This window comes from Eumetopias jubatus, unplaced genomic scaffold (assembly GCF_037043125.1).
Source record: "Eumetopias jubatus isolate StellerSeaLion01/CBP00866 unplaced genomic scaffold, mEumJub1_p1.0 scaffold_10, whole genome shotgun sequence".
Classification (NCBI taxonomy): Eukaryota; Metazoa; Chordata; class Mammalia; order Carnivora; family Otariidae; genus Eumetopias; species Eumetopias jubatus.
In genome coordinates this window covers 79,831,625-79,857,598 of record NW_028274816.1, presented here as the reverse complement: position 1 = coordinate 79,857,598, position 25,974 = coordinate 79,831,625, and the positions used below count along the sequence as shown (strand labels likewise).

Genomic DNA, 25,974 nt, shown 5'->3' with positions numbered 1-25,974 from the left:
GCACAAAGAGCTTCAACCCCAGAGATGTCGGTTGTGGGCATAAGTACGATGGCGGGATTTCGCATCTTCTCTCCAGCTCGGTCGTTTTAAAGTCAGCCGTGATCTCTCCCCTGCAGAACGTTCTTCTCATGCCTTGGGAGGATGTTCACGGGTGTTGTGACTTGGTTGGGGAATCGCTTATGCTTGAATGTGAGGTACAGAATGCGTATTTTGTGCTTCGCTGTGGTCTGCGATGCCTTCCGGGGGAGGCAGCTCCGGAACAAGGGACAGGGGCCCCGCCTGCCCCGCGGATGTGACCTCGGCAGGCCCCAACGATGCGTTTGGAAGAGCCTGGAAGGACGGGCGTGAGGGCATCGCCAGCTTTCTCTCCGTGACAGGATCATGAGATAATTTCTTCCTTCTTTATGTCTGTTAGTGTTTCCCACATTGTCAATGAGGAGTTTCTGTGACTTTCATAATTGCCGAGAATGGCTTCTCCTGGATGGGGAGGCTATTTCCATGGTCCACGGAGCTCGGCTGGAGTCGCGCACATGGGGAGCGTGTGCGGCTGAGAAGCACTGTGCCAGGCGTGGGGACACCGGTGGACACTGTGGGGCCAGACCCCACAGGACTTGGGGACTGACTGTGTGGGGATGGGGGGAAGGGCCGGCAGCCCGCCAGGCTGGGGGCAGAGGTGGTGCCTTGGCTGAGGTGGGCAGAGGCCAGGCCCCATGATCCTGGCTCCCTGTGTTGTGGTGCATGAGGGGTGGGAGACCTCCACCCACCCCCAGCTCCGGGAAGGGGCCGGCGGCAGCCCCACACGGCCCCCAGCGTCCACGACAGTGATGGGAGTCCGCTCATGTGTCTTCTGTTTCTCTGCAGGAGACGGGAGCACCCCGTGCACCTCCAGCGCCCTCCAGGAGAAGCAGCGTGAGTTAAGCCTGACCCCCAGGATGCTTGTCTCTCCCCGGTGGGTCCAGCCTCCTTGGGCCCCGGGCCCCTCCCTGCCCTGTGAGCTGAGCTCGGGGTCCCGAGTTCCCACCTGCCAGGCAGCTCGGGGCGGGTGGGCCAGGAGGCTGAGCCCAGCACAGCAGATGGGACCCCGCGAAGCCTCATGTGTCGTTTGCCTGTGGACAGAGGCAGGACGGGAACGGGGTGCAAGGCCTTTGAGCTTCTGAGACAAGGTTCTTTGGGTGACACAGACACTGACCCTCCCCGCCTGCCCCCAAGTCCTCCTTGACCTTCACGTCCGTCGAATGGGGCTTCTTGAGGTTTCCCGCAGGGCCTGACCCAGGGACCCACTTGGGAGAGTGTCCGTGGGTGACACCATGATCTGAGGACATCCTCCCTGGACGCTTGGGTGGACTTGGTGGGCCGTCTCAGCCACGTGTCCGCTGTTGGCAGTATTGAGATTCTCAGCAGGCTGGGGTCGGGGAGGGTCAAGGTGCAAGTTGGGGCTCAGAACCCCTGTCTTCTCTCTCCTGCTGTTTGGATCTGTGGTTGCAGCTTTGGGGGCTCAGCCCACGCTGCCCACCCACCCCCCAGGCTCGTCCATCCCTCAGCTTCAGAAGGGTATCTGCATTCCCATGGCAGGGGCCAGTGCAGAGGAGTTGTTCTGCACGCAGGGGCAGGTGTGGACAAGGCCCGTCAGGGGCTGGGAGGCCCGGGCACCTCTGTCAGGGGCACCCCCAAAGCTCAGGCCACAAGTGTGTGGGGCTCAGCATGAGCGGGCCTGCGTCTGAACGTGCACCCAGATTTTAGCCTACAGAGGTGGCTGAGTGAAGACCTGGAGAGATCAATACATTCACATTTCCCAAGAGGAAGGGCCACAGGGAAGTGCCAGGTTTGGCCCGGGCCCGGGGCGGGGGTGGAGTGCAGGGGTGCACGGCCCCCAGGTCAGATGGAGCATGGGGGGTGCACAGCCCTGGAGGGGGGAATGGATGGAGCCTGGGGGTACATAGCCTGGAGCCCAGGGAGTGTTTTCCACAGCAAAGGTGGCAATGGCTTAGGAGCAGCGACTCTGAGAAATGGGGGGGTGTCAGCAGTCTGTCCTGGGGGGATTCAGGGCAGGGGAGGGTTGGCTCGTGCGTGAAGGAGGTGGTTGGACCACGAGATTGGGTGTTTGCAGGTGGAAGGCTCGTTCATCTCTGGGAATTAGCCAGCCCCTGGAGGGCATCTCTCCCGGCAGGTCCCGCCCGCCCCCAGATGTCAGACCTCCCATCGCTGTGGCGGGGGGGGGGGGGTTGGCCACGTCCCTCAGCAAGGGAGGGAGGGCCCGCCTCAGAGGGAAAGCAGCAGGGCTGACCCCACGTCTGCCGCTTCTGGACCGGGCTAAAAAAAACGTGTGTTTAAGAGGAAGCGAAGTCTCTTTGTTTTTAAACCGTGGTTATAGATCTTCATCAGAATTCTGTGCTGAAGGCTGTCCTGCGAGTCTGCGCCTTCAGGATCCTCTTATTCGGGAAGGACGCGCCAGAACGTGGTGGCGGGGCCGGTGGGCTGAGTCTAGTGCCAGCCTTTGGACGGCGAGACCTACAGCACAGAACGCCCTCCCCCCGGGCACGCGGCCCCTTGGTGGTGCTGCCATTTACCCGCTGTGCCGCGCCGTCCATGGAGCTTGGCGCGCGGGCACTCTTGCTTTTGAAATGACAGTGGTCGTCCGTGGTGCTTTGTTTGCTCATGATCCAGAATCGGCAGAGTGCAAGTCCGTGACGGTCGTGATGTGCTTTCCTGGCCGCGGCCTTCTTCCCCGAGCGCGGTCTTCTCGATTGTTTCTACTCGGTTTTTGAAACCTCACTAGAAATAAAGTGGGGGCTGGGACGAGTTACCCTGGATCAGGAATCAGAAAGTCCTGGGGCTGGTGCCACAGCCTCTGAGCTGGAAGGGAGCCGGGCCTGGGTTTGAGGCCTGTTCCTTCATTCCGTGCTGGGCCGCTCCGGGCGAGCTCCCTAACGTCTCCAAGCCTCCCTTTTCTCCGTTGTGGAGAGATGACCATAAGGCCTAATTCCCAGGGCTGCTGAGGGGCGGAGTGGCCACACCTCCCACGCGGGACGCATTCACGGTTCCCGCATGTGGTTGGCTTTCCGACGAGCCTGGCCACGGTCACGCCTGGTTGCAGGTGCGGGGATGAATCTCAGGACCGCACGCAGCTCTGTCTTTCGTGGGCTCTGAGGGTCCTGTGGCCGCTCGGCGGTCCCTGCTCAGAGCTGTGTCCTGGGCCAGCTCCCCCGTGTGGGCATGAGGTGTCCTCCCTCCTCCTCGGGGGCCGCACCCACCCTCATCCTGCAGCTGCAGATGGCCCGGCAGCCCGCGGCCTCTGCCTGGGCCCGTTATTTGGAACTAGATTGTTCCGTTCAGGGAACCTAGGGAGCCTGGGGGGTCCGAGGACAGGGGGCCTGGGACAGGGGTCCGGGACGCGTGCACGTGGAGTTTCAGAGCCCCGTTAGCGTGGACGCTCTAGCGCTCTCTGGTTTTCCGTCGCTGTCTGTGCCTCCCGGTCCCGTCTGTCGGCCGAGTTCTCGCTGCTCCAAGCCCAGCAAACACCCACAGCTTCCGGCACGGCTGACCTGGCACGGGATGCAGGGGCTGCGACTCATCGCTGCTCCCCCAGCTTCGTTCCCGTTCCTCCGTCCAAAGTGAAGGCGCCTTTTCCACAAACTCAAGCCAGGAACCTAGAGGTCCTGCTCGACTTCTGACTCTCTCCCAGACCTGCCGCCCTCCACGCTGCCCTCCACGGGCCTCCACGCCACCCTCTATGCGGGCCTCCATGCCGCCCTCCACGCCGCCCTCCATGCCGCCCTCCACGCGGGCCTCCACGCCGCCCTCCATGCCGCCCTCCACGCGGGCCTCCATGCCGCCCTCCACGCGGGCCTCCATGCTGCCCTCCACGCGGGCCTCCTGGCCTCCCGGCCTCCCCATGGCAGCCCTTCCTGACGGAGGCAGACCACCCGCCATCCTCCCCAGCACGACCTTGCGGCCACCCTTCCCACCGGCCCTCCCCATCCTTCCCACTCCCACTCCTGGAAGGAGCGCACAAACGCTCAGCGGCTTCCCCAGGAGCTCGCTGGGAAGTTGGAGCGTTTGGTGCGTCCCCGTGGAGAGGCTATAGGTGGCGCGGTGGGATGCTGAACTTTCCCTTGTCCCCGGACCAAGATGCGACCATAGACTGAGTGCCAGTCCTGGTTCCTTCTGACCCGTGGACTCCGCCCCAGTCAAGCCTCCGCCCTGGCCTCCAGCGGAGCCCCGCTTGGTCTCGGGCTGTGTCCTGACTGAGCCTGGCTCTGTGGTCTCACCACCTGTGGAACCTGTGTGGCCGTCCAGCACCACCCACCCCCACTGTGTGTGGGCATGACCTCACGTCCCACTGGCTGGGGCCTGGGGCCAGCAGCCAGACCAGTAGCTCAGATGCCTGGACCACCACCAAGGGCTTTCCCTCTGGTGTGCCTGTGGCTGCCCTCCCTACTGGACTCCCACCCTGCAGAGCCTGGAGCCCCCTGCCCGCGTCCACCCTCCCTGCTGGCCCACCCCCATGCTGAGCCTGGAACCCCCTGCCCGTGCACGCCCTCTCTGCCAGACCCCCACTCTGCAGAGCCCGGAGCCCCCTGCCTGCGGCCGCCCTCCCTGCTGGCCCCCCCCATGCTGAGCCCAAAGCCCCCTGCCTGTGGACGCCCTCCCCCATGGACCCCCTGCCCTGCGGTGCCCGGAGCCCCCTGCCCGCGGCCGCCCCGCCCCCCCCCCCCCCCCCGCCCCGGGTAATGTGTCTTTTCCTGGCTGTGTGGGCAGCTTGCTGAGCTCAGCTGCAGACAGGCTATATTTAGCCGGCTTTACTGAGCTCAGGGTGGCAGACGGCCGCCTGGGGAGCGTTCCTCTTGCCTGTGTGCACGTCTGTGCTTGACAAGGCCCATTGTGTGTGTGCCGAGGCGTGTGCGCGTGCGTGTGAGTGCACGAGGATGCGTGTGTGTCCATGCGAGTCTGTGCAGCGTCTGCGCTTTGCTGGGGACGTCCTCAGCTTCTGACACTTGCAGGGTCTAAAGCGGGAACAAGATATTTGTTCACTCATTTGTTTGAAAAATATTTCACGAGCATCTTTTAGATGCCAGCGTCTGGACGGTCTTTGGAGGTAAAATGGAGCACAAGCAAACCCTGCAGGACCTCACGGCCTGGGGATGGAGGAAATGCCAGGTCAAGTGACCATGAAGCCAGAAGTCTGAGGACTTGTCCCGGAAGAGAGAGCCGCAGTGCTTTTGGGAGGAGAGCAAGGATGGACGCCCCCAGGGGCAGGACCCCTGAGGTTTCAGGAGGGAATATTTGGACACAGTAGCATGAAGAAGAGAATGTGCAAAGGCCCTGTGGTGAGAGGGAGAAGGTTTGAAAACCATTCTATGGCCTGGTGCTGAAGCCCAGAGGAGAAGCTGGGGTGGTAACGTAGCACAGGGTTTTGTAGAGTAGGTAGAATCTAGCCCGTGACTTGGTCAGGGTTCCAGCGGAGAAGGAAGGTCTGTGCGGATGCGGGGCTGGAGGGGGGCCCAGTGAAAGGACCGCATCCTCAGGTTTAGAGGAACTCGGGGGCACAGGACCAGGCCTGGGCGGCTCCCAGCCCTGCAGGTCGCAGCCAAGAGCCCCACCCCGTGGCGCTGGCACGTGGGAGCCCCAGCCCTGTAGTCCTGCGTGTGCGTCCCGCTCTGCAGCCCCTGGCCCGTGGTCCAGGCCCCTCAGGGCACCCCCCACTGGTCTCAGCCTGGGCTGGGGGCTGGGGTCTCTTTTCAGCCCGAGAGAATCCCTTTCCTCAAATCTTTTCCTCCTGGGAACAAAAGAGCTTCTGGAAACAAAAACCAGGAAGCACAGCCACAAGCCTCCCCAAAGGCAAAGAAACCCAAGCAGGGAGAAAACAGAAATTAGTATTTCTGAAAGGAAGTCAGCCAGCTCCACGGGCCCTGAGAAAAGTCTCGTTTTAACCTGACTTCTGAGTGGGCAGCGCCCGGCGACCATGGGAATTCTAAAAGGATGAAGGTGACGCACCCTCCTCCCGTCCCGCGGCGGTGATGGCTGGACATACTCCCTGCACATGCCGACGTCTCCATAAATACCCACTTGTATGCATTTTTAGGCACGTCGCACGCAGCGCCTTCTGCCCCCTGCTCCTCGCGGGCGATCATCACCTGTCGGGGTTCTTAGCTTCTCAGTGTGTTTGGTGGCGTGTCCTGTCTCACCGTGGCGTTAATTGTCTCACCGACCCCGCGGGTGGGCACAGATTGCTTTCCGTGCTTGTAGCATGACCGCGCAGCCGTGGCTGGCATCCTGCGTGCACCTGTCTGCACAAGGCTCGGTCCGGGGTGTCCAGGGAGTTGGGTGTTTCCGGTGACTTTGCCAAACCGCCCTCCGCGGACTCCAGCCATGAACGGGGAGGGGCTGCTTCCCCACACCCCGGCAGCACGGGAAAGCCAATCTGGGAGGTGAGAAAAAGGCCTTCTGGAGTAATTTCGGTGGGCATCCCTAGGTTTGGGGTTCAGAGGCCATGCTTAGAAGCCATGCCCTGTCCTTTCTCTGGACGCGGCAGGGGGTTAGTGTGCAGGCGTGCGCCAGTGGGAGCACGCTGATGACTCCTTGTCTCTGTGCCCACTTCCCAGCAGGGCCGGGTGGGCTCCGTGGCGGTTCCTCCCCCTCCCCCCGCAGGCTCACTCCGCAGGGCAGTGGTCAGGCCTCTGTGTGGGCCAGCGCCTCCGGGGGCCTGACCGGCCACTGGGGGTTGAGCCTCCTCAGCCTGGATGACGGGGTTGGGCCCTGACCTGCCTGGAGTTCCTGCCCAGCGTCCACCTGCCCGGCGTCCACTTCCACAACTTGCTCATACAGCCTCCCTCCGGGACGGTTGTGCACCCTTCAGAGACCGCCCCACCTTGGTGGCCAGGCTCTGACCTCAGTCCCGTGACCCAAATGCAGCTCCCGGGCATTCGCGGGCCACCGCGTCCCCTCGAGCCTGCTCCTCCCCAGGCGGGGGCCCCCTCCCCCTGCCAGTTACTGGGTTCCATCTGAGCCCCCAGAGTGGCCTGAGCTGCAGGAACGTGCCCTCCTCCTGCACTGAAGGCCGTGGAGCCTGCAACGCGGAGGCCGTGGAGGCGGCCCCCTGCCCAGCCGAGGCCCGTGTTCTTGAGGTCCTCGGGCTCCCGGACACGCGTTTGGGCCCCAGCCAGCGGAGCAGGAGGCTGCCGTGGTGTCCAGCTGGTTTTGTGACCCAAACGCAGGATTTTGATTCGTGCGTCGAGTCTCACGGTTACGCCGTCCTTCCCCTTTTCGCGCCCTTGGTTCCCCTCGCCAGCCCCCAGCTCCCGAGGGCAGGCCTGCCGCTCTGGTGTGTGTGTTTGGGAAGGTAGGGGTTGCGGCTGGTTTAAAGTGTTCTTGCTCTAAGTGTGACACATGCACTCACAAATGGCTTTACGCCGAAGGAAATCGGGCTCACCGGAGAAAAATGGGAAAGTAGTGCGGAGTCCAGGGAACGGTCACCCGTTGTCCCCCCATCCAAACAAAACCTCGCAGACGGGGGCGCCCGTCCTCAACCCCGGCTCTTCCCACCCCGGCCCCCCACGTGTGTGCCTGTCTGCACGCGTTCACTCAGGGGCTCGGGGCCACGGAGCTCCCCCCCACTCGCGGGGAATGAGGCTCTCGTTCCTCGCAGACACTCCTGGTCCACATCCTGCATCCCACTCAGAGCAGGCAGCAGAGACTCGGGGTTCGTCCGCAGAATTACGCCTGTGCGTGCGCACGGAGGATGGGGTCGCTTTCAGGGCGTGCCACACGGTCGCGAGCTGGGCCCGGCTCTGCTCGCCTGGGGGCACGAGCGGCAGGTGGGGGCCCGCAGGGGCTGGTGGGATGGAGCGGCCAGCCTCAGCCGGGGGCACCCACGGCCTCCAGCCCTCGTGGGTCCCGCGGCTGGCGGCAGCAGAGATGGAGACAGTCCCTCTGCCGAGCCGGGGACGCTTTGCCTGGCGTGCCAAGCGCGTGGGTGCTGACTTCGGCTTCTGTGTCAGGGACAGTGTGGCACTTGGGTAATTAGAAGGGTGGTCACAATCTGTGCGTTTCCAAGGCTGTGATTAAGCGAATACAGCCTCCCCTCTCCAGCTGGCAGCAGGAGCCCGGGGAGCTGGGCGGGCCGGCAGGGTGCTGGGGGCGGGTGCTGCGGTCACAGGACACGGTCACAGAAACAGTCATGGGCGCACCCCACCCAGAACCCCATACCGCAGGGACCCCGCCTGAATAAGGCCGTGCCCGCGGAAACAAAGACATCAGGAGAAACAGGCGGCCGGCCCACGAGGCCCTGGGCTCCTCTCCTCCCAGGATCCCACCAGCCGCTCCCGTCACCGGAGGCTCTGGGGAAGCCCGTGGAGGGGAGGACACATAAGGCCCAGGCCAGACCCAGAGCTCGCCGTGGTTCCCGGACACCAGCCCCCCGGGGGCCTTCCAGGAGATGCACGTCCCCATAGACTTCGCTTCCCTAAACAGGATTTCTCCCAGCGGCTGACGAGCTTGAGATGCCTCACAGGCCACGTTCAGCCTGGGGTCTTCGCCTGCAGTGGGTTCTCACAAAAACACCCTGCTAGACCCTGGCCGCTGATGATCCTGCTTTCGGGGGACCCCCGAGTTTGATGCAGAAATGGACAAGTAACCTCACGGCAATGAGCCAGGCCCAGCCGAGCACGGTGTGAGGTGACCATCTCTGCCTAAGTAGATCTGAGCAGGCTTTCCAGAGGCTGGAACAGGTGAGCAGGGTTTTGCGATACAGGTAGGAGTTTGCTGGTGTGCCCAGGGAGGAAGGCCTTGCCGGCAGAGGCTCAGCATGAGCCAAGACAGGGAGGAGTGGACCTGCCGGGCCTGGTGGGCGAGCCAGAGCCCGTGTCCTCCGTTACCCTGGGGGGAGTGTCTGGTTCGCAGAAGAGCAGAAGGCTTGTGGGCCAGGCGCAGGCAGGGGGGGCCTCAAGGCTGCCTTTCTGCATGTCTGCAGAGGCACGTGACCCCGGGGGGCACCTCCAGGCCTGTTAGCCCGCCCTCGGGGGCAGGATCTAGGTCTGCGGGTGAGGCCTCCCCTCCTGCCAAACCTCTCTGGCTCTTGCACACTGAAATGAAGCCAGGCTCTTCCCGTTGGCCAGGGAAGGCGCGGGGGTGCTGAGGGCCCTGCCAGGCCCGTCCCCGCTGAGCCAGGTGGCCAGGATGCAGCATCAGCTCGCTGCCCGGAGCATGGCGGGGGCCCAAGGCACAGGACGCAGCCCCAGCTTGCGGAGGGCACGGTGCCCGGGAGACGGCGGGACCCTCATGTCTTCCCTGCGGCTTGTTTCTAGGCTCATGATGGTAATCGGTAGCAATCGCAGCCTGGAAGCGCAGTCGCCGCCAGGCTCAGGAGGGACTTGGGGCAGGGCTGCGTGTGCGGAGGCAGCCGTGTCCCCGCCAGCTCTGGCCCCAGCTCGTCCTCCGCGTGCACGACTGATACGGACAGAGACTTGGTGTGTGGCCGGCCCCGCTCTGAGCGCTGTGTACGTCTGAGCTCATTCATGCTCGGCCCCTGCCCTGGGCGGCTGCCATCCCCATGTCCCAGATGAGAAAACCGAGCCCCGCTCACACAGCCGCTCAGAGCAAGACTTGGACTCAGGCACACTCTGGCTCCAAAGCAGGTCCGCCCCAGCCTCGGAAGTCATGGTCTCCTGGTCTGCACCGGCCCCGGAGCCACACACAAGGCCACGCGCACCACGGAGTGTGGCTTTTTTGCTCTGGCGGGGAGGTCTGTGCCGGGCGGCCTGAGCGTCTCCTCTCCTGCGGACGGGGATCATGGTGTCACCCCCCCCCCCCCGGGGAGGTTGGACCACCGTCGGGCATTGTCCTCTGTTGGGCGTGGGGCTTGTGTGCAGGCTCACTCAGCCTTATTCATGGTGGGGCCTGGGGCACGTGACCCAGGAGGTGTGAGGCTTGGATGTCTCATCCGAAAATGGGACTAATACCCAGAGATCCAAAGCCCCGGGGCGGTTGTGGGGAGTAGGAGATGGCGCCCGGGACACAGTAAGTGCTCAGCAAAAGCCGGGCCAGCTCCCCGTGTGTTGTACTGGGGGCCCGTCCTGAGGTCGGGGCCCAGGGTCCACAGGATGTTACGAAGAGCCGAGCGGCCAGAGGAGCTGGAGGAAGTGCGGGCCGAGCCAGGCCTCCCTCACCCCGAGGTTTCCCTGCTCCATTTCCAGGCCAAACCTCCATCATAGAGGAAACCATCCCACGCCTGTGTGGGTGGCAGCCCTGCGCGCGTAAAGCGGTTGCCCTTAGACCAGGGCCATGTCTGTACGATCGAAGAGTTCAGAAATGCACTTGCCCTCCAAGAAAGACTTCTTGTTACCAAACACCGTGGGGCCAGGGGTGGCTGGGAGATCGGACTCAGACCCTCGGCCGGGCTCCCACCCTTCCCTGCTGCAGGCTTGCCCGCAGAGTCCCCGGAAGGAGCCTCCGCATCCCCACGTGCCTCCTAGCAGGTGGGGCAGGCTCTGGGCAGGGGCGGTGTGTGTGTGTGTGTGTGTGTGTGTGTGTGCAAGGAAACAAAGGACCGTCCCAGCATGGAACCGGCTGCTCTAGGAGGTGAGTGAGTTCCCCGTCACTGAAGGCACACAAGTCATAGTCTAGCCGTGTGGTGCAGCCTCATGGAGAAAATGCTATCCTTCCCGTGGGGAGCAGGGAGAGGAAGGAAGCAAGGTCAGCGTGGCAGGTGGCACCAGGCGGGCGGCGAGGGGGCCTCTCTCCACCCCAGACTCCGGGGCGGCGACATTCGGGAACGTAGGTATCGATCGCACAGACTTCTCTGTAAGGGCCGGAGGGCAGATATGCCAGCTCTGCAGGACTCTGTGGCAACTAGGAAAGTCTGCTGCCGAGGCCCCTGTGTGAGCAGACACGCGCTCCAGCCGTGTTCCAATAAAACTTTATTGACAAAAACAGGTGGCGGGCCAGAGTTGGTCGGCGGCTGCTGCTTGCGGGTCCCAGGGCTCAGGCTGGAGGCCCCAGAGGCGGAGTGGCAGCTGGGGGAGGCGGGGACAGCCTTCCCGTGGGGGCAGCCTCACGGCAGAGCTCCCAGTGGTGAGGAGCGTGGGCCCGACGCTGCCATGCCTCTCTGGGGCTGTGCCTGCCCCAGGCCCCTAACTCAAGGCCTTGCTCTCGCTCTGATGGCTTCAAGCAGATGTTTTAAAAAATACTTCAAACGGGCCTCCGGTTTTCAGAGGATGCTCGGCCCACATTTGCGTCCACAGCTGGAAGCCGGGGTCAGCAGAGGGCATTTCTGCTGTTGCTGTTGTCACGGGTGAAGAAAACAGGACAGTGCTTTCTGGGACAGCCTCCCTGGCCCCAGGGACTGCGCGTGCGGGGGCCTGCCCCTGCTGGCCTCCCTTCCTGGGGAGGGGTGCGGAACGAAGGTTTCTGGTGCCGCTGATCTGGAGCCGGGGGCTGGACGCTGTCCCTCCAGCTGGACCCCAGGGAGCACCTGCGGCCCCGGCCTGAGGGAGGCCTGCGGGTGCTGAGTCCTCTGTTCCCCCGCAGGAGAACTGTATCGGGTCTCCTTGAGAAGACAGAGGTTCCCAGCCCAGGGAAGCATCGAGATCCACGAAGACAACGAGGTGGGCTGGGCTTCTGGGGGTGTCTGGGCCCCCCTCTGGTCAGCGTTTCTGGCAGACATTTGACTGCCTCATCCTTGGACTTGCCGTGGGACCCTGGGCTTGTCCTCCAGGCTGCTGGCTCCCGTGTGAACAAGAAGGGCCTCTTAGGAGCTTTCCTGCCCCGACAATGGGGGGCTTGGTCACCCGGCTGCCTGTGCGCCTCCCTCTGAATGCACAGGAGGTCCCGCCACGTCGGGAGTGGAGACAGGCCAGCCACAGCTGTGCGTGCGATGGTGGGTCTCTGCCTCTGTCTCTACCCCGACTGATGTCCTTCTCAGGAAGGCTGCCCACAGCGCTCCTGCAAGACGCACGTCCTCCTGCTGGTGCTGCATGGGGGGAACATCCTGGACACGGGCGTGGGGGACCCGTCCTGCAAGGCGGCCGACATCCACACTTTCAGCTCTGTGCTGGAGAAGGTCACGCGTGCCCACTTCCCGGCGGCTCTGGGACACATCCTCATCAAGTTTGTGCCCTGCCCGGCTGTCTGCTCGGACGCCTTCTCACTCGTCTCTCAGTGAGTCTCTAAGTCCTTCCTGCCCTTTTGGACGGGCCGGGGTTGGTGAGGATGACATGGGGCGGCTCCCTGCCCGGGGCACCTCCCTGGGACGTCAGCCCCTGACCGACCGGAGCACAGTGCTGGGAAGTGGGCAGAGTCCAGAGCAGTGAACAGCCATGCAGCGTGTCCTTCTCTGCCGGGCCGGGTGGCGCCAGCCCCCTCGGTGGTGCAGACCTGCTCCCGGTGCTCACGAGACCCTGGTCTCCTGGCCCAGAGGAGGATGCCGAGGCCCCGAGAAGCTAATGCAAATCCCCCCAGGGGTACCCAGGGACTGGAGCCGGCAGTCCAACCCGGGCAGCCTCGCTCTTGAGCCCAGTGGGCATGTGTGTTCTGATGCAGGCGGCGCAGGGCACCGAGGAGGACCCAGGAGACTGCCCTGTGCTGGTTTCCTCATCTGTAAAATGGGGATAATCATGTCCTAGGTACCTGCTGGAGATTTTGTGAGGGTCCCGCATGCTGGTGCAGCAGGTACAGTGAGGGGTGAGCTGTGACTCACTTCGTCCTCACCGGGGGCCGGCGCTCTCGTGGGCATCCGGTGGAGGGGATGGGGCAGCGTGCTCACTGGGCCGGGCCTCTTCACCCAAGCCTGCCCCTGGGCCCTGGGGGAGAAAGCAGTGCGTGCGGGGCTCACCCCTCCCTCTGAGAGACAGGAGGGTCTCCGCTGCCTCCAGGACCCAGAGCAGCCTCCCCTCTGACCGTCTGTGGTCACGGGACACACAGGGCAGGTCTCCATCCGAGCTGGAAGGAGGGGCGGGATGAGTCATAGTTCCCCAGCCCGACGCGACTCTTGTTAAAACCAGAACTCCAGGGCTCACCCTGGGGTCCCCGGTCAGGAGGGCAGGAGCCCTGGAACCTGTGTCCTGGGCACCTGCCCTGCGATGGGACTTGGGAAGTGGCCTCTTCCCCGCTCCGGCTGTCAGGAGTTACCGTGCTCTCGATCTCAGGACCCCAGGCCCTCGCCCACAGGACGTCTGACCTCCAGAGCTGGGTCAGCCAGCCCCGGCCTGATCACCTGCAAGATGGATAGCCCGGCCACTCGAGGGGAGGGTGGGGGAACGGCCTTTCTCCCCCAGGCAGCCCCTTGCCTGGCCATCCATCACACCAGTCACTGCCGGGAGGGAGTTCTTGCTCAGCTAATTAAAATCTCTCCGGCTGCAATTGAGGCCTGTTTCCTCTAATTTGTGTTCTTCGGAGATGAGCAAGGGCTGTTAGGCCAGCTTGCGCACCATGAGGGCTCTGCCACCTGCTCAGAAAACCCTGAGCCCCGTCGCCTGTCCTGGTCTCTGTCAGGTCCCCAGCAGGATCAGCATTGGGCCCTCGTCAGCCTGAGCTTGGGCCGTGGGCAGGGGGCTGGTCCCTCCCGGCCAGGGGACAGAGGCAGGCCAGGTGGGGGTGTGGGCGGGGTGGGCTCTGGGAGCTGGCCCCAGAGGGGTCTGAGCCACCCACAGGGGGAGAGACTTGCTGGTGAGAAAGCAGGGGAATGAGGGGGCTGGACTGTCTCCTGGCCGTGAAGATGCTGTAGGGCAGGCTCTCTTGGTCCTTTCCACGAAGCCCACGAAGGCTCTGACCCTCTCCCGAGAAGGACAGACACAAGGTCATGCGTGCAGCTGTGTGCCCATCTGCAAGTGGTGGCTGACATGGGACCCCACGCCTGGAAGGCGCTCTCTCCTCCTTTCTCGCGCCCCTAAAGCCTTCCTTGAGACGTAGTCCAAACTCCGTCTCCTCCAGGAAGTCTGCTCTGATATGTCCCCGCCCTGCTCCGCACCAGGTGGCTTCCTCCACAATCGGGGTGTCGCTTGGGGCCCAGCAGAAGAGGGAAGGGGAGGGTAGCTACCCTAGGGGACCTCAGGCCCACAGCCCAGGCTGGTGCAGGCACAGATGCACAGGGGAGCCAGCACAGTGCCCCCCCAAGCCCCCCGCCTGTGCCCTGTTTACTCTGGCTCTTGCCTAGCTTGTCCTCTAGAGCCCCGAACAGGGGCCTAACTGTGGCCAGCGTGCGCCTGCGCCGCCCTCTGCCTGGTGCGCAGCCCCACACCTGCCGCTCCTGAGCCTGGCTGGGCTTCCCTTGACCCTGTCTGCAGCCTGAACCCCTACAGCCATGATGAGGGCTGCCTCGGCAACAGCCAGGACCACGTCCCTCTGGCCGCCCTGCCCCTGCTGGCCATCTCCTCCCCACACTACCAGGACGCGGTGGCTACCGTCATCGAGCGGGCCAACCAGGTCTACGCGGAGTTCCTCAAGTCCCCTGATGGGATCGGCTTCAGTGGGCAGGTAGGACGGACTCCCCACCCTGCCCTGACCTAGCCTGACCCTGGCCTGCCTGCTCTCTGTCCTCAGGCCGACCTGACCCCTGAACCTGCCTGAGTGCTGTCGTCAGGCTGACCCTGGCCCGAGTCTGAGCTCTGACCCTAGCCTGAGTGCTGTCTGTCCTCAGGCCAACCGTGGCCTGAGTCTGAGCTCTGACCCTAGCCTGAGTGCTGTCCATCCTCAGGCTGACCCTGGCCCGAGTCTGACCCCTGACCCCCTAGCCTGACTGCTGTCGTCAGGCTGACCCTGGCCCGAGTCTGACCTCTGACCCTAGCCTGAGTGCTGTCGTCAGGCTGACCCTGGCCTGAGTCTGACCTCTGACCCTAGCCTGAGTGCTGTCCATCCTCAGGCTGACCCTGGCCCGAGTCTGACCCCTGACCCCCTAGCCTGAGTGCTGTCGTCAGGCCAACCATGACCGCAGAATGAGCACCTGTCCCCCACGGGGGCTCTCTCCGTGTCTCGCCGGGACAGGTTCCTTACCTTCCCATGGTAGGCGCCTGGTGCTCTGGCTGGATATGGGGGCGCGGGGTCGGCGGTGGGCAGGCCTTCAGCCCCAGCTGTGTCTTCTCCAGGTGTGTCTCATCGGGGACTGTGTGGGGGGCCTCCTGGCCTTTGACGCCATCTGCTACAGTGTGGGGCCCTCGGGTGAGAGCCCGGGCAGCAACAGCCGGAAGGGGAGTGTCAGCAGCACGCAGGTGCGGGCCAGACGGTGGGGATGGGGCGGGGGTCTGTCCCTGGGAGCCCCCCAGCCCCAGGGCAGCAGGGGCCTCTCCTGGGGGAGGGGACGTCAGCCTTCCCATTTGTCCGCGGTAGCTAGCTTATGCAGCGTTGCTTCACGGTCCCCCAAGAGTGGGGCTCACTGAGGGCCAGGTCCTGGACAGCTGTCCAGGGTCCAGGGGCTCGCCCGTGCCTGCAATCCCACCGTTGCTGCCGTGGGGCTCCTCGGAAGAATGCCGCCCTCACACCTCAGGAGAGAGGGGTTCGCGCAGACCCTGGGGAGGAGGTGGGGCCCCGGAGTCTCCGGTGAGCTCAGTGCCCTCCTCTCCTCTGCGTGGCCCCAAAGGACAGCCCCGTTGTGGCGGACGAGGCGTGCGGTCTGGCCAGCAGCAAGCGTCTCAGCAAGAGCAGCATCGATGTGTCCAGCGTGCCGGAGGATGAGGAGCCCCAGCGGCCGTTGCCACGGAAACAGAGCGACTCCTCCACCTACGACTGTGAGGCCATCACCCAGCATCACGCCTTCCTGTCGAGGTAAGCGCTCCTTCTAGCACGGTGTCCGCGGCAGAGGGGGCCCCCGGCTCAGAGTCCCCTGGGAGGCCTGAGACCGGTCATGGGTGCCAGGCCCTTCCGGGGCCCCGTGGGTGAGCACGAAGTGCTGGGACCCTGGCCACTCTGTGTGGGCCCTGCACCCTGTCCCTGCTCTGTCCCGACTGGCAGAGGCCCAGGACAGCCCGTCCCCTTCCCTGGGCCGCGCTGCGCCTTCTTTCTGCCAAAGGGCCCACGCTGCCGGCCTGCTTCGCCGATGGCTTTGAGAACGTGGTCCAAGAGTGGATGTGGGTGTGTTTTGGGATGCACTCCGGGTGTGTGTTCTTATTATCTCCCAGATGGGGCAGCAGAGGCCCCCCTAGGCCGGGAAGTTTCCTGGGGTCGCATGGGCAGCTGCCAAAGCCCTGGGCCCAGCGTCCTGGCTCCCAGACCCCGGGGTGGTGCCTCCTGCCCGGAGTTCGTGAGTCACCTGCAGGTTCATTCAGGACACGGGCCGGTGCTAGCCCACCCAGGAGGGGCTGCCCCTGCCCTCTGTCCCTTCTCCTTTCTTACCGCGCTGACAAGTACCGTGAGGTCGTCACAAGCTCTGAAAAACAGACCTGCTCTGAGCATTTCTAAGAATTTCCTTTTTGTATATACCGTTTACATGCTTCCCGTTTAGTTTTACTTAAAAAAAAAAAGAAAAACACCCTCCTATTGTGATCTTTTCTGATTTTTTTCCCTACATAGTAAGTAGTTGGTGAATATTTTCTACAGGGAATATTTTATTGAGTGAATGGCCACCTCACTTCGTCCCAGGACTTGGCTGCGTGGCTTTTCCCGTGCTTTGAAATTACAGGTGGCGCTCCGATGAACATCTTTGCGCGTAAACGGGTCTGTGTGTGTGAGGGCTGTTTCACTCAGGTGCACTCCTGGAGGGGAATCCGCTAGATCAGAGGCTCTGCGTAGTCAAATCTCGGAGTATTTAAAGCTGCTCTGACAGCCACCTTTCAAGGCGGGTTGCAAGGTGACATTGCGACATTCCTGGTTCATCCTTGAGAAATCCTTTAAGAAGGCCCCTGGTTTGGAGAATGACGAGAGGTCGGAGGCCCTCGTAGCTGGCTCAGCACAGCCAGCTTCCCTGTGGCAGGGACGGATGGCTGTCTCTCGGGCAGCAAGGAAGCTGGCCTGCGTGTTTAGGGACGTGCGGATCGCCCAACACCAGCGCCATCCTCGCGGTGCGAGCCTTCACATCCCGCTCCCGGACCGTCCCGGACCCTCGCTCATTGTTATTTCTAAAATCCCCTTTCATGTCCACCCTGAGGATTCTGGCTGAATTTGCGTTCAGTTAATCGCCTCATCGATCCAGGGATCCCCCGGGTGGTCTTAAACTCTGAGCTGTGCGTCAGGGCCAACGGGAAGGTCAGGGAGCCCCCGGTTCTGCGGCCTGTCCTGGGCAGCCGCTCTGGGTCCCTGGCTGAAGGTCAGGCTGGGCTCTGAGCAGCGGCGCCTGGGGCGGGACTGGCTGGAACCCGGCCCCCCCTTCCTGTGCGGCTGTGTCTGCAGGCTGCGGTGAAAGGCCCGGTCCCGGTGGGCCTGACGTCACCGGCGGGCGGGGGTGTGTGCAGCAGGCCTCTCCGGAGCCCCAGCAGGAGCTCACAGGGCGGCCCCCACAGAGCCGGCGCCGTGGAGGCAGGCGTGCCCCTGTGCGGGGGTGCTTGGGTGCTCCTAGGTTCTCAGCCCCGCTGGGAAAATACAGCTTTATTGGATGGCGGCCTTGCGTGTCTGTCCAAGCGTCTCCTCTGGCTGCTTGCCGACTAGACGGGGCAGGGGCCCCACGGCCCCCGAAGGCTGAAACGCTTACCATGTGGCCCTTCAGAGGAAACGTGGGCCGGCCGACCCCTGCCCTCACCAGACGTCAGGCCTTGGTGGCCAGCACGGAGCTGGGCGTGGGCTTGGAGGCTGCCACGGGGATGGAGGGCTGGGCTCTCCCCGCTCAGCCTGCACGCTTCCCTAACGGCCTTCCCGGCTCTTTCTCCCTGGGGCAGCATCCACTCCAGCGTGCTGAAGGATGAGGCCGAGCCCCCTGCGGCCGGGGGTTCCCAGCCGCCCGAGGTCAGCCTGGGTCGCTTGGACTTCGACGTGTCTGACTTCTTCCTCTTCGGCTCGCCCCTGGGCCTGGTTCTGGCCATGCGGAGGACGGTGCTGCCCGGGCTGGATGGTGGGTGGCTCGGGCTGGGGCCTGAGAGGCCTTGTGTGTCTGGAGCGGTGGGTCAGGCCCTCTGGCTTGGGGAGGGGCTCGGGGGCACGGGAGCGCGGTTTCCCCTGATAGGGCAAAGGTACGCCAGTGCTGGTGGATCTCACGCCCCTGTTCAGAGAAGCCGAGTCTACCCTCCTGCGGCCGCCCATCCCCGGCGCCCAGGCAGACAGGCCTGCTGCAGCCGGTCGGCTGTACTGCCCCCTGCGTGTGCCCAGGTGCACACAGTGCCCTCAGCCTTGGACGGCCGCCCCCACTGCTCTAAACCACGCAGCGCAGTGATCTGCCCAGCGTGCTTCCGCCGTGATTCTGAGGGCGCCTCGAGGGTCCGCATGTCGGGGCTTCTCAAACTGCTTTTGCGCCAGCGCTCACCAACGCAATGGGATGGATGAGAAGGGGGCGCCCGGCCCGAGGCGGGCTGGGGAGTGAGGCAGAATCTCACGGCCGCCCTTGGCGTTGCCAAGGAAGCCAGGGCTCCCTGGACACGGGGGGCCGGCCAGGCCCCTGAGCCCGGTGGACAGGGAGCCCCAGTGGAGACACCTGCTGGTCTGTGGGAGAAGCGTTCTGCCGGCTCTGGGCGGCGGTGAACCCGGCTACCCTGCAGCCTGGGCGCGGAGCCTCGGGGATGGGCCCCGAGCCACAGTGACGGACCATGTCTGCCTTGCAGATCAGGCAGCGGCTACATGAAAGCCGGACGGATTTGCGGGAGCCTGACTCAGGGAGATAGCGGAGGGAGGGGCTGTGTGAGCAGGGGCCCAGAGACAGGGGGACACCGTGGCCTGGGTGGGGGGCTGCAGGCGAGCACCTCGGCTGCAGTGCTGGGGCCTCCGGTGCTGGTCCCGGGCGGGGAGGGGGCAGATCGGCAAGGCCTTGAGTGCCGAACTCCACAATGGCCTTGCCCCTGTTGGTAGCAGGGAGCTGAGGCAGGTGCTTGAGCAGGGGGTAGGCGACTCAAAGCTGCACTTGGGGGGAGCACCCCGTCACCCCATCACCTCTCACCCCCAGGCTTCCAGGTACGTCCCGCCTGTGGCCAGGTATACAGCTTCTTCCACTGTGCGGACCCCTCGGCTTCACGGCTGGAGCCCCTGCTGGAGCCCAAGTTCCACCTGCTGCCGCCTGTCAGCGTGCCCCGCTACCAGAGGTTCCCGCTGGGCGATGGACAGTCCCTGCTCCTGGGTAGGCTCGCAGGGGTGCGAGGGTGTGCTGCGCCCGGGGCTGGGTCCCGCCAGGGTAGCTGAAGGAGGCACGAGCCCCTGCAGAGCTGGGTCTGCCAGCTCCGACCGACCCGAGGCCAGGGAAGCAGCGCCTCACCTGCCTTCCCAGCATCCCACCGTGTGCGCACCTGCTCTGCGGGAGGCGCCTGGGGGCTCCAGGCTGTGCCCCCGACGGCTTCCTGCAGCTGGTACCAGCACAGTGCCCGAGCCGCCAGACCTGGCTGCAAGTCCAGGGGCCTACGCTGGGTGCTGACGCTGGAGGGGCAGGGCACGGAGTGTCCCCACCCGGTGGGCATCACGGAAGAGGGGGCCTTGGACATGGCATTGGGACAGGTAGGGACGACCTGGAGGATGGGGGTCCAGGGGAACTTTGCAGGGGGAGCAAGGGCAGGGGGCGTGGGGGAGGGCCAGTGGCCTCCGGGGCGTGAGTGGAGTGAGCCAGGCATGGACAAGGGGAGGCCTGCGTTGGGCGGTCAGGGCTAGGAGACCAGGGCCTCGGCTCCATATCCCCGTTGAGGAAGTCTGGCCAGAGCCTGTTCAGAGCTTTGGGGCAGATTGGGTGGAGAGTGCAGTGCCTGTGGCTCGTTGGGAATTAAAAACCAGCCCTGCTCACCCCCCCCCCCAATTTTTAACAGAAACTTAATTTCCAAAGTCCTACTTGTCAAGAGCTTCCACAGACAGAAATGGCTCTGAATGTTCCCCCCCGCGCACCCTAACACACCCTGCCCCCAGAGAGCACCTTAGCCCCCAGGCTGGAGAGCCATTCACGTGCAGGCTCGGCCGCAGCCCTCCGTGGCTCAGGGAGGAGTCTGAGCGACAGCATGTGGTGGTGGGTCACCCTGTGACCTCGGCCCGTGCTTTTGGAGCACTCTCCCAGAGATGTGCAGACTCCCTTGTGCCCGCGAGGGCCACGATTTAGCGGAGGTGGAACCCAGCCGGCCCTGGGGGTGCAGGGGGCCCGTCGGGGGCCCCAGAGGGTGGGAAGTGGGAGGTGGGAGGTGGCTGGTGCCTCCGGGTGCCCGGGCTCCCGCCCGCATGGGGATGGCACAGTGTGGGCAGCTCGGGGACACGCGACCTCGCCCTGACTGTGACGTCCCCCCTGCAGCTGATGCTCTACACGCCCACAGCTCCCTCTTCCTGGAGGGCAGCTCGCGGGACAGCCCACCGCTTCCGGACGCCCCCGCCTCATCTCCCCAGGCCCTGCGGGCCCAGCACCCAGGACGGAGGATGAGCCAGGACAGCTCCCATAGCGAGAGCTCGGGGTCCTCGGACAGCCTGGCCCCCGTGGGTGCCTCCCACAGTGAGTGAGGGTCCTCGGGGCCCTGCCTGGCTGGAGGGAGAGGGGCCTTCCCTGGGGCGGCTGCTGAGGGCAGGCCAGGAACCATAAAGGAAGCTCAGACTGAGCTCTGACCTCTGGCCTGGACAGAGCCCTGTGGACAGAGCCGTGGCCTAGACTGACCTCGACCGCAGCCCGAGCCCTAACCCTGACATTCCGTTCTCCCATTGGGAATCCCTGCATCCCGGGGATGAGACCGGATGTCCTGGGGGCGGCAGGTGAAGGGGCTGCTGGCCGCGGGAAGCTGGGAGCTCCGTGTGAGCTGGGTGCTTTGGCCCCACACGGCCCCGTGGGTCCAGGCCCAGGCAGGCCACGCTGTCCTCACCTTGCTCTCGGGCCCACAGTCACGGCCAAGTGGTGGGGCGCCAAGCGCATCGATTATGCCCTCTACTGCCCCGATGTCCTCACGGCCTTCCCCACGGCGGCCCTGCCTCACCTCTTCCACGCCAGCTACTGGGAGTCCACAGATGTGGTGGCCTTCATCCTGAGACAGGTACTGCGCCCCTTCCTGGAGGGCCCGTCCTTGTGCAAGGGAGAGGGTGACCTTGCAGGCCACCCTGGGCCCTGGAGCTGTTAGCCAGGTGGGGGGTCGCAAGGTCAGAAGGTGGGTCTCGTGAAGAGCACGGGCTTCTGGCCAACAGTGTGGTACTTTCTAGAAAATGAAAGAGAAAGTCCCTGGGAGTACATACCCATCTCCGTCCTGGAGACAAGGGACAAATGCCTGTCCCTCCAAGGGCCTCAGGGTCCTCAGAGGGGCCAGCGACTGGGGGGGTCTGGGAGGAAGGAGGCCGGGAGGTGGGGCCGGACCACGTGCAGCCTCGGGGGCCGAGGGCAGGAGAGGGATTCTGTTCTGTGCCCCACGAGAAGCCACGGCAGGGCTCGGGCGAGGGAGAGCGGTCAGCTGACCGTATGTCTGGAAGGGAATCCCATGTCTGCTGCTTGGTGGGCCAGAGAGAAAGCAGGCGGCCCGTTGTGGGGCCAGCCTGGGAGCCCGACTTCGGGATGGCAGCCGGGTGCTGGTGCAGGGGGCCAGGGGGCCACCGGATGCGACAGAGGGGAGGCCCGCAGGCCCTGCTGTCCCCCGAGCACCTGGGGGCGGGGGCGGCTTCTAGGTTTGGGGAGGAGCAGGGCCAGGCTGGGGTGTGGGAAGCCGAGTCTTGGCTCTGCACCAGGGAAGAGTGGGGTGCCTGCCGGGGATCGGGAGTGCGGGGGGGCGGAGTCTGGAGCTTGGGGCAGATGCGGTGGCACGTAAGCCAGTGACGGGCATGGCCCCCTGCGTTGGGTTCCCCACGCCCGGCAGCTCTCCTCCTCCAGACAGCGTGAGCCCGGCTCTGACCCCACCTGCCCACAGTGAGGGCCCAGCCCACCAGGCCGCCCCCTTCCGCAGGAGCTAATCCCAAGTGCAGGTTGTCGCCTGGGCCTCCCGGGCGGTCCGACACGCCTGCCTCGGGTTCCGTCAGTTAGGGAGAGTGGCTCCCAGGCCCCAGAGAAACCCCTTGCTCACTGGATTGTCAGTTTGTTGGGCACAACTCAGGGACAGCAGCGGGGAGAGAGGCCAGGGCGAGGTGTGGGGCAGGGGCAGGGCCGCCGTGCCCCCTCCAGGAGCCCCATCCACCAGCACCCCCGTGCGCTCACCCTATTTTTGGCTTTCGTGGACGCTTCATTACTTAGACACCATTGATTAAACCATTGGCTTTTGGTGATTGATTCGACCTCCAGCCCGTCCGTCATCCGTCCGCACTGGTCAGCGGGGGGACTGGGAGTTCTCCTGGCCTCCAGCCTCCCCTTAGGTGGGGTCCAAGTGCCACCCCATTAACAAAAGGCACCTTTAGGTCTCAGCATTTAGGAAGTTGCAAGGGTTTTAGGAGCTCTGCGCCGGAAACAAAGACTAGGTCTGTAGTCACGCTCCCCCAGACGCTGAGGGAGTCATGCAGGCAGAGAACGTCCGGGGAGGGAGCCGTGGATCCGGAGGGTGGAGGACCAGTCCCTGGGGGACGGAGCAGAAGGCGGAGTGAGCCTCTGAGCTGGGCAGCGCGCAGTCAGGGGGCCTCGTGCACAGTGGCTGCTGGGGGGCCTGGGGCGAGCCTGCCAGGAGCAGGTGCAGGGGAGGGGTGGGGTGGGCGGGAGGCTTGCACGGGGTGGGGTGGGTGTTTCGTGGGGTGTGGCTGTGGGGGACCACGGAGAGATGCCACGGCTCTAAGAGGCATGGAGACCATCCTCAGGACGGGCACGGGAGCAGCATGTTCGGGTGCTAGAGGGCACGCCCCGGGGGGGAGGGACCAAGTGGGGGGGTGGGGGGGAGCTGCGGCAAAGAGCAATGCCCGCAGTGGGCAGGAGGGAGGGGCCGGCCTCAGGGAAGGAGTGGGGCAGAGAAGGGGTACAGAGCGGGCGCCGTGAGGTTCGGGCGCGGCGGGCAGAGGCTGAGCGTCCGAGAGCCCCGTGCTCTGACCCCAGCTGTCAGGTCCCGGGGCTCCCAGCCCCGCTGAGGGTCCCAGGCTGGCGGGTGGGGAGGCCTGGCCGGCCACAGGCTGCTGGGCCTGACAGCCCGGGCGGAGGGAGCAGGGCGGCCGGGCTGACCCGGAGCCTGCTCCGCTGTTCGTCAGGTGATGCGCTACGAGAGTGTGACCGTCAAGGAGAGCACAGGCCTGGATCCCGCGGCACCGAGCCCCACCAACCCCCGGGAGAAGTGGCTCCGTAAGAGGACCCAGGTCAAGCTGCGGGTGCGTGCTCACTGGCGGCCGCCGGGAGCGGGCTGTGGTGGGGCTGGGGGATTGGGGTCCCGGGGCCTGGGCACTGGGGTCAGCTTGCAGGGGGGCTAGCGGGGGGGGGTACCAGCTGTGCAGCAGTCGCTGGAGGTCCGGCCTCCGCAGATGTGGACGTGAGTCAGAGTCCTGCCCTCAACCGTGGGGCCCACCGTCTGCTTCACCACTGAGCGTGGCCTGCTGTGGTATTCGCCACAATAGAGGGAGAGGGAGAAAGAGAAAGGGACTCTCGGGGCAGGCCACGCAGGCCTTCCGTGCACAGGAGTCACCTCTGCAAGGTGTTGAAGCAGCAACAGGAGTTTGGGAGGCATAAATGCATGTTTTACTGAGCCAACCATCATCAAGTGTGGATGTGGCCACTGTGTCCTCTGCTGGGGGGAGTGTAGGCGCTTAGGGACACAGCCCCCGGCCTGGTGGGCGCCTCTAGTCGGGTGGGAACATCTGACGTGGACCCTAAGAACAGTCCCGAGGACAGAAGGTAATTGGCACTCCGTGAATCAGCTCTGTTTTTGTAAACGTATATATTGAGTTATAGCCACGTTTTACACCACGTGTAAACGTGCCCAGCTCAGTGGGTGTCAGCGTGGTCGCGACGTGGGCAAACATCGCTGCAGTCCATTCTGGAACATGGTTGTGGCCTCAGGAGCAGACCCCTTGCTCGTGCCCCTCACCCACTGCCACCCCCAGCACTGCTGTCTGTGGATTCACCCACCGTGGGCCCTCCGTGTATGGGTCACGCAACGTGCTGTCTTCCACGTCGGGCTTCTCTCGCGGGGCGTCCCTTGTCCGAGCGGGTGGTCGAGCGGTCTCGCCTCGCAGGGACACACCCGTTTACCGTTGGCTGGCTGCCTGGAGCGATGTGACGGGCTTTTGCGTGGACACGTGTTCTCGCTCTGTGGGGTGCGGACCCAGCAGGGAAGCTCCAGTCTGTCCGTGGGAGGGGCCGGCAAGCTTCTCCAAGGCCGCTGCGCCGGTCTACACCGTGTGGGGGGCGGGCACTGGTGAGGCGTCCGGCGGCCCCGGCGAGTGCGACTGGGGTCTCCTGGTGGTGTGGCTCTGCGCTCCCCAGCGACGGGCGGCGCGGGCATCTTGTCGTGTGTTTATTTGCACGAGTCCCCTCTCCCCCCTCGAGTGTTCTTGTAGGGGGGACTGTGTCGCCCCCCGACTGTGTGCAGGTCAGCATCCCTGACTGCCTCGTCCCCACGTGCCGGGCACCCAGCCCAGGGACTCGTGCCCGCGAGGGGCCTGCAGCTGAATTGCCTGAATTGCACGCAGACACCATGGGGCTTGAGAGGAGTCCGCAGGTGCTTTCTGGGCGAGGCCGGGCCAGGCTGCGGTGGTGGGTGGGCTGGCATTCGGGTCACGCGGAGTCGGGGCGCCAGGGTGAGCCCAGGCCTGGGGGCAGCACCACGGGCTGGACAGGGAGCAGCAGGACGTGCACTGGAAGCTCATGCGGGCTCAGCTCAGGATCCGGACGTCATCGTGGGCGCCATGAGTCCACGGTGCTTCCCCAGCCGGTGTGCGGAGAGCCCTGTAAGGGGAGGGTCACCGACTTGAGGGATTCGGGTCTGGGAGCGAGGCGGGGGGTGGTGTGCGGTCGGGGAGGCCTCTGAGCTGCAGGATGAATGGAAACCAGAACTGGAAGGATGGGGACATGGGGGCAGTTACGGACAAAAGGACTCCAGTCCAGAATGCTCTGGAGTGTGGGGAGGGGGGCCCGGAGCAGCTGTGCCTGGTGAGGGGCGCCCATGGCTCCCTCCGCTCTGGTACGTCCCCCTCTCCCAGTAAATGGCTGTGGGATGTGAGCGGGTCAGGAAGGGAGCCCCAGAGGCGTCCCGGCCACGTCCAGCCAGGACCCAGGAAGGAGGACAGTCAGGGCCTGACCGCTCCCGCGGGGCGTGCGGGATGGTCAGGAGCAGAGCGTGCTTGTCTGTCCTTGGAGACTGCGCTGGGGTCCATGGGTCTGTGTTTCTCGCAGATCCCGCAGGAACGTGGCTCAGGTCTACCCGGGAAGGCGTGATGCGGCAGGGACACGTCCCTCCGGCCGTCCTAAGGACGGTGTCAGGAAGAAGCAAGCTCCGGCCGAGCCCGTTTCTGTCCTTTCAGAACGTGACTGCGAACCACCGGGCCAACGATGTGATCGCGGCCGAAGACGGCCCCCAGGTCCTGGTGGGGCGCTTCATGTACGGGCCCCTCGACATGGTGGCCCTGACCGGGGAGAAGGTATGGGGTCTGCGCCGTCCCTCGCGAGCTGCACGGGGCAGGAGGGGCGAAGGCTGGGGGGGCAGGCGGGTGGTGGAGCCCGGAGCAGGTCGCGGAGGTGAGCTGGCGGAAGGCGTGACCTCGGTGTGTCTGAGAGGCGGGAGGGGCACCGGGCGGAGAGCCCCCTGGCCTGACCCCTCAGCCATGCTGGCAGCTCCCCGGCCTTCAGGGAGCCCCCCGCCCCCCGCCGCATGTAGGTGGACATCCTGGTGATGGCAGAGCCGTCCTCGGGCCGCTGGGTGCACCTGGACACGGAGATCACCAACAGTAGTGGCCGGATCACATACAGCGTGCCGCGGCCCCGGCGCCTGGGGGTTGGCGTCTACCCGGTGAAGATGGTTGTCAGGTGAGATGCCGGGCACGATCTCACGACCTGCGGACTGTGCTCTCCCGCGGGCT

General features: G+C 64.8%; 1 protein-coding gene across 1 annotated transcript in view; it reads left to right on the top strand.

The window, feature by feature from the left end:
- Positions 1–25,974, top strand: part of PITPNM3 (PITPNM family member 3) — a 57,270-nt gene that overhangs the window by 24,987 nt on the left and 6,309 nt on the right. Inside the window, exons 8-21 of the mRNA XM_088027047.1 lie at positions 862–909; positions 11,524–11,600; positions 11,918–12,153; positions 14,277–14,466; positions 14,889–15,002; positions 15,075–15,197; positions 15,566–15,750; positions 17,793–17,965; positions 19,007–19,177; positions 20,321–20,515; positions 20,896–21,044; positions 23,155–23,271; positions 25,420–25,536; positions 25,773–25,921. Coding sequence (XP_087883173.1) covers positions 862–909; positions 11,524–11,600; positions 11,918–12,153; positions 14,277–14,466; positions 14,889–15,002; positions 15,075–15,197; positions 15,566–15,750; positions 17,793–17,965; positions 19,007–19,177; positions 20,321–20,515; positions 20,896–21,044; positions 23,155–23,271; positions 25,420–25,536; positions 25,773–25,921 — 2,044 coding nt within the window. The remainder of the gene's footprint in view (positions 1–861; positions 910–11,523; positions 11,601–11,917; positions 12,154–14,276; positions 14,467–14,888; positions 15,003–15,074; positions 15,198–15,565; positions 15,751–17,792; positions 17,966–19,006; positions 19,178–20,320; positions 20,516–20,895; positions 21,045–23,154; positions 23,272–25,419; positions 25,537–25,772; positions 25,922–25,974) is intronic.